Source organism: Equus quagga, chromosome 8, assembly GCF_021613505.1.
Source record: "Equus quagga isolate Etosha38 chromosome 8, UCLA_HA_Equagga_1.0, whole genome shotgun sequence".
Classification (NCBI taxonomy): Eukaryota; Metazoa; Chordata; class Mammalia; order Perissodactyla; family Equidae; genus Equus; species Equus quagga.
The window spans coordinates 73892103-73911205 of NC_060274.1; the positions used below are offsets into that span (position 1 = coordinate 73892103).

Genomic DNA, 19103 nt, shown 5'->3' on the forward strand with positions numbered 1-19103 from the left:
GTAGCTCTTCATGCTCTAGCTAGAGGAGAAGAGAAAAGGCGAAGCTGGCAAAAATTACAGAGACTTGGCAATCTTCAACTGAGACTAAGCCCAACTATGATGTACGTAAAGAATAATATTTACAAAAAAAAAAAAAAGAATAACATTTATAGCAGGTCAGTCCTTACTGTGTGGCCTTGCAAAACTTTATGTCTTATTCTCCCCTCTGTCCTGCTGCTGTTAATTACCTTGGTCCCTGCCTTCACCTGACCCAGCACCGACATCTAAACGAGTGATTCTCAGCTTCAGCTCTGCGTTAGAGTCAACTGAGGGACTTAACAAATCCTAATGCCAAGGTGCTGGCCTCAGTGTTTCCATCGCAATTGGCCTAGGGTGCTGACTGGGCTCTGGGATCTTTTAGAGCTCCTCGCTTAATTTTATCACACAGCCAATGCTAAAAAATATTGGCGTAGAAACCCACCCCAGAGTTCCAGCTGCCTACAAGGTGCTCAGTCTGACCAATCCTCACTCATTTCAGTTGGGGAGGAAAGGGGATTGGACATATGATAACTGAAATGATATTGAAATGTCATTAATGACTAATGAAATGACTAATAAAATAATAATGCTGAAAATGATACCACCAGGCTAAGTGTATGAATATGCATTGGAACAGTGTAGCATTACTTTAGCTCACTCAAATAAATTAACGTCATCTAGACTGAATGAACTATTTTGGCTGCGAGGAAGATGTTCGTGTTGCACTTAGTGCAATGTGGAGTATAGGAAGACTGAAACCGGAAGTATGTGGTGTTTATAACAGAAGATCAAAGTCAGATCCAACTCAAGAGGGGTGTAGAGTGTATGAAGAGAAGGTGGCAAGCACTGAATAGGGAATGAGCCAGAGATATAGCCATGAAACGTTGGGCCAATGATCAGGGACAGGAAAAATAGAAAAGGCAACAAAAGACATTTACTAGATGATTCCAATTAACTCTAGTGGAAGGAATATAGAACAAAACCTGGTCAATATCTGCCCACTTGTGCTGTGTAAAATATAATTTGGCACCTGACTTCTCCCAAGTCCTAATATAAAATGCTTCACTTTGTTTTCCTTCAAACATGTTGTACCAGTCAGCATAGCCTGAGCAATGCTGCTGTAACAAACAACGCCTCCCCTACAAAATCTTAGAGGATCAATGCCACAAGATGTCACACTCCATGTCCACTGGGAGTAGGTAAGGGGTAGGTGGCCTCTTGTTCTACTAGTCATTCAGGAGCCCAGACTGATGAAGCAGCCACCATCTCAAATGTTGTCCATCTTCACAGCAGAGCAAAAGAAATGTCTTGAAGGATCTTGCACCGGCATTTAAATGCTCTGGTTCAGAAGTGACCCAAGTTATTTCTGTTTACAATTCATTGGAAACAATCAGCCACTTGGCCCACTCAATCACAAGAGGTCAAAGAAGTGCAATCTAACATGGAGAGGACTAGAAATATGACCAGCAGATTGAATGGCACTGTGTATCCATTGAGAAAGGGTCAACTTTTTCTTGCTTTTCATGGAAACATCCATGGATAAAGATATGTTTTATAACTAGGTGGTACCCACTAAAATGTAATCTTAATGAGGACAAGAAGTTTTGTCTTTTATTTTTTCTGATGTGTCCCTAGGCTTTAAAACAATGCCTGTAACATAGAAAAGTTAACATAACAAATATTTTTGGGTAAATAAAACTCTTGTGAGAAGAGAGAATAAGAAGAAAGAAGAGAGCTAAGAGTAATGTTAACATTTATTGAATGACTTTGGCTAACTTACTACTCATTATTTTAAAAATCACCAAGTATGAAATTCCCATAGTCAAATGATTGCCTAACCATATTGGAATGATGCTGCCATGACTTCCTCAAATTGCTCCAGAAGGATACCCCAATTAAGATCAAATACAAGTTTTTTCATAGATAATGCTCAATATCACATATCTAATCACAAAGAGCCAGGTCAGCCTTAAAATTTAAAAATTAAAAAAGGAAGGGCAAAGAAGATGGCCATGATTGATCTAGATTTTCCCTAAAATCATCTATAAATTTAATGCAACGCTTGTCAAAATTTCAGTTGGACTTTTTTCTTCATAAAGTATTTCCATTTTAATTTCATCAAGTTTTTAACTTCCATAGGTCACTAAATTTTACCCAAAAAATCTTTGACATTTGTTAAACAGCCATATTGGCTTAGGAAAATGCTCAAGACGCTGAAACCCAGTGGTGAATTTTCTAAGAAATAAAACTATTTAAGGAGAACCACCATGCCATCTTAGGAGAGGCCATGGGGTCCTGTCCTCTTCCACCCTGAGACCACCCTCAGAGTATAGCAATGGGAGCTCCAGGCATTGGGACTTTCCACCCTCACTAGGCCCCAGGATCCTCCCAGCTACCCTCTGGGCCTTGTGAGCAGTTAGAAAGAGCCACCGAGGGGGCCCAGGCTGTGTCTTCTCTCTGATGATGGGCCAGGGTCTGGGTTGCATGGGGACAGCATCCCACCAATGTGCAGTTTGAATCCAGCAGGGAAGCCTAATGTTACTCATATGATGACAAGTAATGTCATATGGTGACTGGTAAGAAAATAGAAAAATTCATCATGACAGGAGGGGTTCAAGCTTCTTGGCCTTACCCACTTGGCTCTGCATTCTGGGTGCTGGTCCTCACTCATAGTCAGAAAGAAAATGTGGTCTCTTGGATAGAGAGACACAGGGTTCAAAGGCAGCAGACTGGCAGATTACCCCTGGCTGCTCACCTCCCCAGGCCAAGAGCTGAGTCTCATTCCTGTGTATATCTCCAGCATCGGCCGCCTTCCTCGAACATGACGGAAGTGTCTGAACTCCCTGAAGGGAGTTAAACAGAAACCAGGTCAGGATGTCCTGAGTAGACCATTCATGACTGAGGGCTGGCCAAACCCCAATAGAAGCTCCAAAAGGGACCTTTGAGTCTCTTGGACCCCTTTGAGCTTTTCCTTCTAGCGAGGGACCCTCCACGGGCCTGAGCTCTGTCCAGCATTTACCTGGGGTGGTCTGGTAGGCAGAGGGTGCCTGTTAACCCTGAAAAGATGAGGAACCAAGTGAGAACACCTGGCCCAGGTATCACCCTGAAGCTGGTCTGGGTGGCTGGCCTCCCTTCATTGAGCCAAGACAGGGGAGGCCCCAGCCTCTGGCCTGTGGGATCGACCCCCATCCCCTCAGCAGCATAGACCTCCTGGGCATTCCTCTCCTTCAGCTGGCCTGTCTGACCTTCCCTTTCCACACTGTGCTGACTTCCCTCCATCCCCTGAGATTGCTCTTCTCACATCCCAGATTCCGCTCTCCTCACCAGACTGACACGTGGACAATTTGCCTGGAATCTTTCCAGTCCTGTTTTGGACATTCAAAGGCTTACATGAACGCTCTCTTTATAATCTATAGATGGTGCTGACTCAGGTTTTACAGCAAACATTCTGTGATAAACTAAACATCTCTCCTCATCAGTACATGTGACTCTATTGCATCATTCTCTAACAGCTGCTTAATTTCCACAGGACAGATGATTCATAAATCCTTTCTCCTCTAGGGTTATTTCCTAGTTTTCTCCTGTTAGAGATAACACTGCAGTCATGTATTTTTTTCCCGCAGATCAGCACACGCTACGGAGTACAATGGCTTGGGAGCCAGGCCGGCAGTGGGGGGTGGGGGGGCCGGGGGGGGGGGGGGGGGGGGGTGCGTCCTGACTGTCTCTCTTACCAGCTGTGTGACCCTGGATAAGTTACTTAATTCTCTGTGCTTCAGTCTTCTCATTTGTATAACGAGCTGCAGTGGAAATCTTGGAGGTAACACAGCAACATAAAAATTTCATTGCCACTCTAAGTTGCTTTCTGGTGGCAAAAGCAACACAATTGTGATAGGGGTTGATCAGAAGTATCATGACATTAACTCTTAAAAAGCAACTATTCTATTTTAAATTCATTTCTGGCAAAACAGATTCAGCTTCTTTTATTAAAATTTTCAATAGATAAGTATCACCACACAGTTTTAAAAGTTAAAATGTCATTTGAAATTGCTTGTCCCTGTTCCTATAACTTGCGATGCTGCTGATGGAATGCAGGACTAGTTATATGTATTTTTTGATTTATGAAAATCATCCTTTTATTAGCTGTACATACTACCACAACAGTGTGCATGCGCCATCACAGCTTTCGATTCTGACAACTCCCATTTTTTCTTGTAAGTGGAAAAATCTCATAGCTTTTTGTTTTTACTTTGTACATAGCCACTTGCCTATCAACTTGCTTCTTTAAATAGACTGCTATAAAAATTGCATCTGAGCAAGGTTTCAACTCTTGATGGACCAGACTGTTGCTGAGTGAGCAGTCTCTCTCAGTGGTGTGAAGGAGGGCATGGTGTCAGAGCCCAGGCTGGGTGAAGAAGTCATCCATGCATGGAGTAGGTCCATTTTGGGGATTCGGAGTCTCAGCAGATTGCTGGAACAGCCCCACAGAAGGGGGATGAGAGAGGACATTGGGTGCAGTGTTCAAGCCAGGTGAGGAGCACATCCTTGTGGAGGGAGGATTGCCCAGTGGGTGGCATAGGAGCTCTAGGAGGGGGAGGAGGGCGTCCATGTGCAGGCAGTCAGGTGTGGACTGTCAGCCTCCGAGCTGAGTGAGGGGAGAATCTACCTGGCAGGGCCATCTGGCGAAGCACGTCAGAGTGAATCCTGATTGCCTACCAATGATAGCAATACCACTCCCTTGCCAGTGATTGGTTTTAGGTGGGCATGTGACTCCGTTCTGGCCAAGGATACATGAAGGGAAAGGTTTCAGAAAGAGTTGCCCCTCTCGTAAGGTGACAGTGGAAAGTAGGCCCGCTTCCTCCTCTCAATAGTGACACGTCAGAATGTGAAAACTGGAACTGCTACTGCTGTGTTGTGGTGGAGGAAGGCAACCTGAAAAGAAAGCCAACTTAGAGGAGTGTAGGATTGAAAACAAGCAGAGATCGAGGGCTCTGACCCTGCTTGGTGGTGCCTAGAACGGCTCTCCCTTTGGACTTCTTGCTAGTGGAGGCGAGACATTTCTTTACTGTTTAAACAAGTAGAGCTTAGTGTCCTGATGTTACAATAAAAACTCCTTAACTGGTAACAATTCCTTTATTCCAACGTTAGCATCTATCACTGCCGATGAGTCTGCTAGTGGTTCTGTGCATGATTAATCAGAGGTCTTATACTCCAGGTTATTGGGAGCAACAACCGGGATCATTTATAGATACACAACACACAATCCAGGGCTTAGAAGCTGCCCTGGGAAAAAGCCGTAGCCAGACTTTATGATTTCCCGATGAGTCTCTCCTATGTGGAACTCCAGACAAGAGCCTCAGGGTCATTCCACCAGTTAAATGAAGCTTCTAAAATATTCTTAATTAGTACAAAGTGTGAACTTGTTATGTTACCACAGCTACACAGTTTAGATGTGATCCATATCTAAGTACCAAAATGAAAAGTTAATAAAAAATAGTCTATTCAAATAAGAATAGTACGTGAAAAAAATGAGGTGGAAGGAAAAAAATAGCTGTAGGGTAAGAAGAAGTTAAGCTATGGAAGCTTGACTTTCCTAGCAAAGGAACTGTCAAGTTTATCAATCCAATTATATTCTTGGTAAATTTTCTTGTCAAGGGACTTCCGACAGGCAATTCTTGAACTTTCGGAGAAAACGGAACCAAAAAATACCAAGAGACTGTGTCAAAGAACAGAATAATTTTGAAAGTAGAAATCATTTTCAGCATGGGCCACACCAAGATAAACAATTACAGGAGTGCACATGTAATACTTTGAGTCATTAATTTGTAAATGACAAAGATCGGAAATAAGGGATTTTCTTCACCCAAAAGACATCCTAGTTACTAAAGCTATGAAACAAAATATAACAAAAGTCAACAAAAGGAAATTGAAAGGAATGTATGTAATTACACCAAAGACAGGATGCATGACATTTTTCACCATCTAATATCACAATAGGTAGATGGATTAACTAACTATACAATCTGACTTCGAAAATATGGAAAAGATTATTTAAAATAATGTCATATAAAGGGCTTAGTTGACTTCCTTTTGTCAAATGGTATTCACACTTTAGTGACAGTATTTTAAAAATTTATGAGTAAAAGTAGGAATGTAGTAAAATATTTTAAGACCACCTACCTTTAGCATACCTTAAATTACACAACACATTCCTTTTAGTAAATGCTCTTTTTATTAACATTCATTCCAGTTACTGCTAGAAACTGCAAACGGGGTTATGATAGTTAATTAATTCAAAAAACGCTGCTGTACTTCAAGCTCTTGGCAGCTGTTCAATAATTTTAACATAAATTTTTAGAGAGAGAGAGAAAACAATTCCACCAGAATTAATTTCAAATTTTCCCATTAGTTCTTAATTTGGGGGAGCATGGGTGAAGGGAGGTCAACAGACACAAAGTAAAAATTAGGGTCAATGTAGGCAGGATGTAAACCCAAGAAATGATACGTACATGCAAAAATGACATGATATCACTAGGTACACCCTCAAGATATTATTACACCACCAACTGATTGGGTCAGACTCTTGACTTAAAGTAGAGAAATCTAATCCAAACCAGCTTAAACCAAAAGGGAGGAATGTCGACTTGCGTAACCAAACCACAATGAAAGCAGGTGTGGAACTAGCTAAAACCAAGTACCCAAATACCATTAGATTTGATCTTCTCTTGATCTGTATGTTAGTTTTATTTTCTTCTAGTGTAGATCCACTTTCTATGTAGAAGGAAACATGGCCAATGGCAGCTTCTAGGCTTATAAACTAACAACTTAGTGATAAGATAATGAAAAGATTCTAGGCAAGGATTCTGATTGGTCTGGCTTGTGTGCTTGATCAGTAGTTGTGGCTAGGGTTGTGAGGTCCAGTTAAGTTTAGGTCTCTACCTTTAGACCAAAAACTGTGGCCAGGGATGTGGGTCATGCAGGCTCTATTCTAATTAATTATATGAATAAGATAGAAAAATGAATACTCAATAATAATACATGTTGGATAAATTCTAATTAGTATTAATTAGAGAAGAGGTAGAAAGAGTCAGTAAAAAATCATCAGGTTTAAAGACAACTAATAGAATGAAAGAAAATATTGCAAATCATATATCTGACAAAAGTCTGGTGTTCAGAATATATAAAGAACTCTTACAACTCAACAACCTAAAAACAAACAAAACGATTAAAAAATGGGCAAAAGTCTTGAATAGACATTTCTGCAAGGAAGATATACAAAGGGCCAACAAACACATGAAAAGACATTTAACATCATTACTTATTAGGGAAATGCAAATTGAAACTATAATGAGTGTTGGTGAGGAGTAGAGAAATTCACAGCTTCATATGTTACTGGTGCAAGTAAAATGGTGCAGCCACTGTGGAAAACAGTTTGGTAGGTCCTCAAAAAGTTAAACATAGAATTACCATATGACCCAGCATACACCTACAAGAACTGAAAACAATTGTTCAAAGACTTGTAAATAAATGTACATAGCAGCACTATTCTCAAGAGCCAAAAGGTAGAAGCAACACAAGTATCCATCAACTGATGAATGGATAAACAAAACATGGTATATCTGTACAATGGAATATTTTGCAGCCTTAAAAAAGAATGAATTATTGATCCATGCTAAAACATGTATGAACCTCAAAAACATTCTGCTGAGTCAAAGAAGCTAGACATAAAGGTCACACATTGTATGATTCCATTTTTATGAAATATCCAGAATAGTAAATCCATAGACATAGAAAGCAGACTAGTGATTGCCAGGGGCTGGGGGAAGGAAAGGGTGCGGAAAGACTACTTAATGGGTATGAGGTCTCCTTTGAGGGTGATGAAAGCGTTTTGGAACTAGACAAAGGTGATGGTTGCACAACGTTATAAATGTACTAAATGCCACTGAATTGTACACTTTAAAATTGTTCATTTTTGTGTTCTATGAATTTCACGTCAATAAAAAAATTTTGAAAGATCATCAGCATATAAATTTTAAGACTGTCATTTTCTAGACAGAAAAACTGTAGTCCTTCAAAAAGAATTTTCATGCTCTTAAGTATAAATATTGCATGATAGGTAATATTCTAATCTCTTAATACTTGATTTTCTTTGTAGGGGGCGTGTTTAGGAATGTGATGTCTTCCTTAGCCCACTACAGAATATGCCTTATGCATCTTGAGATTTTTTTTCCTTGTTCATGATATTGGACCATCATTAACCTTCTATATCTGTTTTATATTCTCTCATCCTAAAAGGAATATGTAAGTCACATAGTTATATAAATACTAAATAAAAGGCCATTTATTGCAATTCAAATAAAGGCAACCAAACAGCATTGACTTCACTGAGTAATACTGAGGTGATGGTTACTGTTAGTTATTCTGACTCACCATGGACAACTTTCATTGTTTTTCTTTTCCCCACTGCCTTCCCTTGCTACCTGCATCCATCTAAACTTTTCGATGCCATTGAAAGAAACCCTAATCAAACTAGCAGAAGTAAAAAGGAGAATTTGAGAAAAAACTGTAGGAAAGCCAGAACTTCAGTGGTGACTGGAGCCAGGCGCTCTAAGTGCACATGTCTCCCTCTCTCTGTCTCCCAATTCGGCCACTCTGTGCACTGGCTTTGTATTCTCAGTCCAGCTCTTTTACTGGAAATGTGCTGGAAACATGCCTGGCAGGACCCAGTTTATATGATAGCTTATTTTAATTGCCTCCTCTTCACCTATTGGTAAGGGAGGGATTCTCACTCCAGGCTTATGGAGATGGCCAATGCATGACACCTGAGATTGGAGAATGAGATTGGCAGTGATTTATTCATCACCTATGCTCACAGCCCAGGGAAGGAGGATACTGCATGCCATGCAGGACCACACAGGGGCTGCACCCTGAACAGAGTGAACAACAGGGGCTGTGGTAGGCAGGCTTTGTAGTAATAAGAGGGTAGGGTGCCTTGATTCCCACACAAGGATGGATTGGATTGTTTGAATAATTCCGCAGGCTGGCAGGGAACTGAGACCTGCTATTCGGAGATAAGCAGCCATTGTATTTGGTCTGTTTGATAAGGAGGGTTGCTGGCTAGGGGACCTTATCTGTGGGAGCAGAGTAGGGAGTGGAACTTGCAGTTAGGTCATCTGAGGCCCTCCCCGTTTCAGATATTAAGGCACACACAATATTAATTTTAGGTCTTATCCCACACAGCTTCGCTCCAAGGAATGGACTCCTCCTTTTCCTCAGTTCCAACTTGACACTTCCAGGGGGAATTACTCTGCTTAGCCTGGCTTGGATCCTATGCCTGCCCCTAGTGTCAGGAGTTTGGAGAGCTATGATTATCAGCCTCACCGGGCCACAGGATTGGGGATGACACAATGCTTCCAAAGAAGGACAACACTTTTCAAAAGATGAGCGTGATCAAAAGGCAAAATCACAGTATGCTGCTTTCCTTTGCTTCTCCTTCCTTCCTCTCTCACCTCTTTCTCTGTGTTTCTTTTCTCCTCTCTTCTCTTCACCCTCTGTTTCTTCTCTTCTCTTTTTCTTCCATTTTTCTCTTTCTCCTCCTATTTGTTTTATTCTCTATCTCTCACTCTCTCTCTTTTATCCCCCACCTGTTTCCAATAGCCCGTGCCTGCAAAAGCCACCCACAGCCATCCCCTCTACAAGTGGTAGGGAGCAAGTGGCCTTCAGCTTCATTGCTGCTTCTTACTGCCCTATCCAGATCACTAGGCAAAGGGGAAAGAAGTGGGCAGAGGTTGACGTTGCTGTGAATCTATCTTTCCTAGCCAAATTTATGCAAAACTGCCAAGTTTCTTGGAAAGTGTACCCTAATTGTGAAAATAAATTTTCTATCTTTACTATAATCTAAAACGAATTCAAGAAGTGAAAATTGTTTTCTAAAACTTTAGAAGCATTAAACTTGCAGTATACAAACCTCTCAAGACCTTTGTACTTTTTCTGAAAAACATTTCTTCCTAACTACTTTCCAACATGTAGTGTCTCTAACTATTGAAACTTTCTCTTCTATTTGCTTTGTGTGAAAAGGTGGTAATGAAAGCGTCGTTAATAAGAACCTAGCAGCTGAATAAAGGCAATAAAGAGCACACAGTTAATATGGTCAAGAAGAGAGTTTGGGATTACGGACGAAGGTAATTGAAACACTTCAGGCTCTAAGTAAATAACAGTAACATATTTAACGATTCATTTGAATGCCAGCCAATATCAAGCAGAACCAAATACAATTAAAGGATGTTTAAAGCTATGGGCACCCATGCTATTTGCTTCCTAACTTCCATTCCTTGAAGAATGTCTTGGTCATATACCCCAGTCCCTTTCAGAGGGTGCGGTTTTTGGTATGGACTTAGTCAATTTCAGCGCCTGACTGACTGACTGACTGAATGAATAAATGAGGATGTCAGGTCATCTAAAATAGCTTCCTCAGGCAGTGAGAAGAGCACTTTAAATGGCTGGATGGCCCAAGTCTGGCTACACATGGTAACCCAGGCTTCCTGGAGCTAGTTTGGGAGTCTCTCATTGCCACTGTAGTGTGTAGATAAGAGCAACAAAGAATTCGTCCCTGAGAATCCTAGATGCCACTGCCAACAGCGATCTTCTGCAAAACTCACCCAGGACAGAAAGGAAAATGAATTCCAAGATGGGTCTTCATTCTGAAATTTACCTAAAAACTTATGGGAGTGTGGAGAAGAAAATCCCAGCAGTTTCACACGCTTGAATTAGAATCTCAGAGAAAGCAATATGTTGATAGAGGTGAAAGTGAGCCCCAAGATAACACCCCAAATTTGACAAAAATAATAGTGCTTTACACTGTCTCATTGTTTTTTTTAAAAAAATACATAGCACATTTGAAAAACTTTTCATAAGAAGATGAGAGAAATATTTATTGACCTGGCAATAGTATTCATTCTGGCAAAGCATGTTTTTTTTTAAGTCAACACTCAGTTTGGATTAAGTTGTAGTTTAACATAAATCCTTTTAAAGTTATCCTCCAACTAAATTATTGTCTATTAAGATGAAAGAGTTGAATTTATTTTTACATTTAAACATGTGGTTGCAAGTAGATAACATTTCAAGAGTAAATCTGTCTTTCCAGATTTAAATATTAATTTGGAAATTATCAGAATGGGAATTTTGTCAAATTTTTACTGCATATGATGATAGAGACAAGAATTCTTCTCAGAAGGAATGAGTTATACCAGAGAAATGTACCTTTTTTGGTCTTTTGTGTGTTTTTAATTTAAATTTATATATATATGTATGTATAGTATACATATAATACATAACAATATATATGTATAACTAGTTATCTATTGCTGTATAACAAATTACCTCAAGATTTAGCAGCTCAAAACAGCAAATATTTATTATCTCCATTTCTGAGTGTCAGGAATCTGGGTGCCACTCAGTTGTGTGCCTCTGGCTAAGAGTCTCCCAGAAGGCTGCCGTCCAGGCACAGGCTATAATCATCTCAAGGCTCAACTGGGGAGATCTACTTCCAAGCTGACTCAATGGCCATTGGTATCAGGGCCCCTCTGGCTGTTGGCTAGAGACATCAATATTTTGCCATATGGGCCTCCCTATAGGTCAGCTCACAAAATGGCAGCTCAGAGTAAGCCGGAGAACAAGACAGAAGCCACAGTCTTTTTGTAACCTACTCTCAGAAGTGATATCCCACCCTTCTGCCATAGTCTGTTCATTATAAGTGAGTCCCTAAGTCTAGCCCACACGTGAAGCAAGGGACTAGATTATACAAGGATGTGAAAACCAGAAACAGGCATTGTAGAGTTTGCCTATTACATATGTGTGTGCGCGCATGTATGCACATGTATATGAATGCATGCATATGTACATGCATACACACATATATTTATGTGTGTAGATGCATATATATACATTTTGTGTGTTTTTAATTTAAATTTTTATATATATGTATGCATAGTATACATATAATACATAACAATATATATGTATAACTAGTTATCTACTGCTGTATAACAAATTACCTCAAGATTTAGCAGCTTAAAACAACAAATATTTATTATCTCCATTTCTGAGTGTCAGGAATCTGGGTGCCACTCAGTTGTGTGCCTCTGGCTAAGAGTCTCCCAGAAGGCTGCCGTCCAGGCACAGGCGCATATGCACACATTTAGATAGAGAGAGAATTTATGCCTCAAATGCCTGATTGTTATATCATATGTGTGATAAAAATGCAGCATTCCTGCTAGCATTAACAAGACTTCTCTGCCAGCTTAGGATAAACGTCTCTTTATCAACAATTCATTAAGTCTAAACTGAGCCAAATGAGGCAAAGATTATTATTTTCAATAACATCACACAACGAAATCCTAAATTGGAAATTAATTTTATGACTTGTATTACTATTCCACCAAGTACCATTTCTAATTTCAGGCAAGAAGTCTTTAGTCCTAGTCTCCATGATTTAGAGGGCCCTGCTCAGGTCTTCCTCTGGACTTGTCCCCCGCCATTCCTGCCCACTCCATGGTGGGACAAGCGGATGGACTCACCAGGAGTTCTTGCCTCCTCATCTTTTTCATGCTCTATATCTAGGACCCTGATGGGCATGTGCTCCCCTAGGCCCAAGGGATAGTCAATGGGTAGATATTTTGGAGGAACGACAGAGCTTAGACATGGGGGCCCACTGATCTTGGGAGAAAATGTAAAATCCCATTGAAGCAGACACAGGTTTGTAATTGAAAATTATATGATTTGGTTAAGCTGGGGCTTTGTCTAGAGGTTTCTAGCTTTTCCAGACAGCATAGGAACATTTCCAAACCTGAACCACTTCCTGTTCCTATACAGGTAGGTATTTGGGAGATTGTGTGTGAATTTTGAGAGAAAACAAGGTAGGTAAGGAAGAAATGAAAATGCCTGTCTTCCTGAAAAAGTTTAAGAAATACTACAGGTGAGCAATGTTCCTTCAGAACCTGATAACAAAGTGTGCCATGGGGTTGGGGAGAGACTGATTCTTCCTCTATTATCTTAGAACTCGCCACCACGCTAATAACTCAAAAATGGCAACACTTAGAGCATCAGGTGATGGCATTCTGGGCATGGACCTGGAGATCAGCAAAAGGGTACTCTGGAGATAGAGAAATGAAATTTATTTAAATAGTCTGAAGGACAACAAGCATTAGCCAGGGAGAGGAGAGCAAAGGAAGACAGCTTTGCAGGATGCTACAGGATGACTTGAGGCAACGCATTGGTGACTTCAGGAAACCTCTGGGAAACTCTTTACAGATCTTGCTTGTAGGGCTTCAGTCATTGGCATTTGCTTATTAAAAGTTAATCAATTAATATGAAACAATTTACAGAAAAAATACAAATGACCAACTTCACTAAATAAATACAAATGAAAATATTGAGATAAAATTTTTCTCCAATTAGATTGGCAAAATTCAACAAGATTGATATCATCCTATAGAGAAAGGGACATTCTTATACATGATTCATTAATACCATCAAGGAATTTCAGCTAATGGAACACTAACCCAGGAGCACAAAGACGTGTATTATACCACTGTTTATCACAGCAAAAAACTGGACAACATAAATGTCCATCAATAGGGTAATGAGTAAATAAACCATAAGATACATTACAATGGAACATAATGCAATAATTCAATTCAAAAGCTCACTTTAAAAGATGGAAGTTCCTAAGATGGTAAGGAGAAATATGAAAGCTTAAAAACAAACTATATGGATGCATTCCATTAAAAAAAAACTTACACAAGCAGAAGCAAAAGTTAGCTAGCCACAGTTTCATAGATGATAGAAGATGATTTGAGACTTCTGATTCAGAGACTAAGGACAGTTTATTACTCACAGTAACAGCATAGCCACAATTCCCTTAGCCACCATTCCCAGAAGGCAATGTGTCCAGGTGATGTGGCCTCATAAGTGGGTTGTGTCATAGGAGAGGAACCTTGAGCCTAGGGAACCAAAATCTTTTATATTGAGCAGTAAGCCTGCCTGACTTTATCTTTATTATAAGGGAGAGAGACATTATCTTTATCATGCTGCACAGTAAAAACAACAACAATGACAAATAGAGATAGACACTAAGACACTATCTCTATCTTCCAAGGCTGCTCACTATACAAATATCCTTTATAGTCCTGAACAAAGAGAGTCAGTGCCTCTTCTCATAAGACATGCAGTAACATGAAAGACTCACGGAGAATTCCGTGAATTCTCAACATTCTATTATCATTTTCATTTTGTATAAACGAGCAAAAACCCACATCAGTCAATTAAAATGGTATGCTATTTTACCTAAACTTATAACAATGAAAATGTGGATGCTCTGGTCATCAAACACCATAAAAAAATATATCTTTTTGCACGTATAAGAATAAGAGAGGCTATGGCTCAGGGGTAGAGAGCATTTGACTGCACATAAGAATACGATTTGATTGTGGGAGACACATTGCTCATTCTATGCTCATTCTACACAATAGAAAATGGCTGATAATGATTATTTTATCTAATAAGTAATTTTTAGTCACTCAGAAAGATAACATCCAGACTGATCACTGAAATTGTTCAAGACAAAATTAGGAAGAGAATTTTTCAAATTTTGTAGCTTTAATGATAGCCATCACATGCATAATTTTTTTTCTCACACATCTTCCACTGAAGAATTGTTCTTAAAAAACAATTACACGTCAACATCTCAACAAGAATCTTTTACTCTGTCAACGATACATACTACCTATCTAGGAGAGTGTAATTAAATAATAGATTTTTGAGGTAAACTTCCAACTTCTTCATTCTACTGTTGAAGAAACTGAGGCCCAGAGACATTAACTGACTCAAAGGTGGCCAACAATTAGTTAACGTCAGAGCTGACACTAAACTCCACATGCCCTGACTTGGAGCACAGGCTCTTTCTTCTTATTCAAACCCACAGACATGATATGATAGAGCTTTCAAACTGGGGTATGCGTACCCCTGCAGGCAATGGCAGCGTGCCAGGGAGGGAAAGCCACAGGATAAACACAGCGTGCCTTGCTTCAATGTAAATATGACTCAAAGATTGGAGGGGAGTTAGGGGGAACTACTTTATTTTTATATTAAAACAAGATTGATTGTAAAGGAGAATTTACATTTTACATGAATTTTTAAAATTTCAGGGTGGATTCCTCAGGCTATAAGCCCATTACATGGAGGTAAAAATTCTCTCTGTTCCCTCTGCTAGGGCTACTTCTGTAAAAATTTTATGTCACCAACACGAGGATGTGAAGGAAGGAAGTTTTATCCAAGAAGTGCCTTCACTAACCTGCATCTTTCACATTCCATACTTAAATTTGCATCATTTTAGTCCTCTTGATTAGTTAAATTGTAAATTTTTCTTGAAGAGGGAACACATTAAGACTTTATAATAAATGAGTTTCTGAGTTCCTTTCCTAAGAACAGAGCTGGGTTTTTAAAATTTGTTCTTCTCTTCTTAATCAGTGTAAGGTAAAAAGATTTAAACACTAAATCGAGGATAAAATTTTTCAATTTGTTTTTTAGTAGAAATTAACTGGTTAGTAGGTTACTTCTGTAAGATGCTCTCTAAAAGTATTTTGCATAGGATTCCAAAACTCACGTTTGTGTATTGTGCAACATTGAAGTAGTAGTATGCATTTCCATTTTTCTATGTAGTATATTCATGAATGATATCTGAAATGCTATAACATACAGTAGCAGCAAAAATGGGAGACAAGAGGTCAGTAAATTATTTTATACATTGTCTTAGTGGACCATTCCTCTCAACTGATTTTTATTTCTGATATAAAAACCATTTAAACAATAGTTCTCAGATGATTACTCCTTCCACGATAACTTGGAGGATTTTTACCTACCCACATCCACCAGGCCCAAATACTTTTTTTTTGAGGAGGATTAGCTCTGAGCTAACATCTGCTGCCTATCCTCCTCTTTTTGCTGAGGAAGATTGGCCCTGAGCTAACATCTGTGCCCATCTCCCTCTATTTTATACATAGGCTGCCCTCCACAGCATGGCTTGATAAATAGTGTGTAGGTCCTTGCCCAGGACCTGAACTGGCAAATCCCAGGCTGTCGAAGTGGAGCATGTGAACTTAACCACTATGCCACCAGGCCAGGCCCTTGTTTCCTTTTTTTTTTTTTTTTTTTTGGTAAGGAAGATTCGCCCTAAGCTGACATCAGCTGCCAATCTTCCTCTTTTTGTATGTGGGTCACTGTCACAGCATGGCCACTGACAAACAAGCGGCATAGGTCTGCACCCAGGAATCAATCCCCGGCCACTGAAGCAGAGCACATGGAACTTAACCACTAGGCCACCAGGGCTGGGCTGTAAATACTTTTTAGAAGTACTAAAATAGCATGTGCTTGATTTCTCCACTGAGACATTTTTTAATGCTTCATTCTAACATCAGCACTTTTTGTAATACAAGTAGCCTGAGCCTGACCCATTTCAAAAAGCTACATTTAATTCCGAGATTTCAAATTCAATTTGGACTCAAGAAGCCAACTTATTCCAACTGAATCAACATTTACAGAATGCAATGTGTTAGGCCCTGGCAGAAGATGGCTGATGGCATACTCAGAATCCTGCCTCTAAACTTTCCCAAGCCAAAGGGAACCAAGCTCATAAAACTAAGATCATTCGTCTATGCAAGAGGTTCCAGTAGAACTAGGGGATACATCAATTTAGAAAAAAACCTTCAAGATTGGAAAAGACTGGCAAAATAGTGGCTCAACTTACCCATTTTCTGCCAGAAGAAGGACTTCACAGCTACTGAACCAATATGTACTTATTCTTGGCCAATAAGGTCAGCAAAGAGTTGTATTTTTCTGCGCGCCTGGAATCTTGGTGTTTCTTGATGCCACCTCCTTTATCTCCATGCCAGGACTGGGTCTAGGGTGAGCCAAGTGAGGCATTGGCCTTAGTACAAAAATTTAATGGACACCCAAACTCACCAGTCAGAATTCATATTTTATGCAATACTTTCTTTTATTTTAGAAAATCAAAAGTAATGCAAAAGCATCCATGATGAACACAATGCCACAATTTTAAATAAAGACAGGATCAGCAGTGCTCATTTTTTCCCTTTGGCCCCAAGCTCCGCTAGGACTCCTCAGGTCACTGCTTCACTCCCACCCTCTACATGTGGACGCTGGTCGCCAGACACATCTAATTTTCAGAAACCCAAATTTTCTGATATTTAGATCTCAAATCAGAGAAATGATTGTTACTGGGTGACTGCCGCTGGGGTCCTCTGACCCACTCTGGCATAGCTGGTGACCCCATCACTGGCATTCACAGCCCGCCACACCCCGCGCAGGGGAAACGCAAGCGCGTCCGAGGGACGACGCGGCGGGTGCAGGGCCACCCGTGCAAACGTCACAGAAGTCAGGGTTTAGCTTCAAATCTTCGCTGGTCTGGATTGGCTTTTAGTCGGCGAGTTTGCGGTAACTGTTTGTAACATAACAACAATGAGCCGCGGCCCAGGCTGGGTCGATGACAGGTGACGCTGGCGGCCCCAGGGTCCTGATGACCTGGGACCCGAACCATTTGCCCCGCGCCTTCCGACACGAGAAGGGTTCAGCGAGGGCGTCGGCAGCTGCTCTGGAGATCAGCCGCAGGGTAAGCGGCGCCCTCTTCCCCAGACCAGGAGCCCTCAGGGTCCCTGACCCAAGACGCCAGCCCGCAGGAGGCGGCCCCTGGGGTTAGGGCAGGAAAGGGTTGAACCGCAGCGGACCCCGACCCTCCGCTGGGGCCAGAAGTCCGTCTCTTGGGTGGTGTTTGGGGCTGCCCCTGATCCACAATGACAGCCTTATACGGACCTTTTCCCACTTAGCCTCTGCTGCATGTACAACTCTGGCAGTTTAGAGATTAGGTAATAAAGCCATAAATTTGGAATTTTGACTCAACGATAGATATGTATAACCCTGAAATTTTCCCCTAAAGTGCAAATTGACACATTGAGGAGGAAAGTTTCTTCGACGAACAATGCAAGCAGAGTTTAGGGCAGGTAAGATAAAGGTTTAAAGAATACTTGAGTGGGAAAAAATGTCAGAATTGTGCAGCATAGGAGCTAGCAAAGTGTTCTAGGGTTCTCGGACTTGTCTGGAAAGGCTTGGGGGCGGCGATAATTAACAGGCTGAGAGCGCTGTAATGAACTCAAGGTTATTCACACCGAGTCCCGGCTAACCTGGGAGCATGCGTGTTGCGTGCGGGTATAGGAATTTATCGGTCATTGCAGTACATAAATCGTCAAAGAGAGGATATTTTTTTCTATAGACTTTAATACAGACTTCATTCTTCTGGGATTTAATAGTCTCATAATTTTCAAAGACTTTTTTCTGTTTTATCGGGATCCTAAGGCATCCGGCAGTGGAGGGAGCTGCTCTAATCTCCCCACACTAGAACTGTCCACACCCCAACACCGTGTTGGATTGTTTTTATTTTCCTGTTTCGTTTGTCAGTTAATTTGAAATCTGACTTTTCCCCCTGATCAGGCAACTGAAATTGCCTTCCAAATTCAACAGCGTTTTTGAGTAATCTCCTCTAACGCCCAAGCAACACTGCAGATTCAGATTCCACCTTCTGGAAATCTGCTCGCTCCCACTGTCCTTGTGTGTCTCCTCCTAATTTTATGACCATCCCTCCCCTGTCTCCTTTCCCAGCTTGGTTTCCGCTTCCCCTTTCTAAATGTAGACACTTCACGAAGATCTTACCGGGGTCCCACTCTCTCCTCTGCGCTGACCTGACTCACCCGCCTGCACAGCCCCACCCTGACACGCCTGGTGAGACTTGCTTTCCCACTTGCAGCTTTCTGCACCTTGACCGGCGTGTCCCACCAGCGTCTCAATTTCAGCATTTCTCAAAGTCATCTTCCCTTCCAGTCACCTTTCTCATCATCAAGTCATCACATTATTCATCCTCCCCCGTGACTTTGCCTGCCCTTGTTCTCTGCCTCCAGTTTCTTTTTTTTTTCTTAAAGATTGGCACCTGGGCTAACAACTGTTGCCGATCTTCCTTTTTTTTT

The 19103-nt window shown here is 40.8% G+C and overlaps 1 protein-coding gene across 1 annotated transcript in view; it reads left to right on the forward strand.

The window, feature by feature from the left end:
• The first annotated feature begins 17605 nt into the window (after nt 1-17605).
• LRRC72 (leucine rich repeat containing 72) overlaps nt 17606-19103 on the forward strand; it is a 44768-nt gene continuing 43270 nt past the window's right edge. Inside the window, exon 1 of the mRNA XM_046670409.1 lies at nt 17606-17698. Coding sequence (XP_046526365.1) covers nt 17606-17698 — 93 coding nt within the window. The remainder of the gene's footprint in view (nt 17699-19103) is intronic.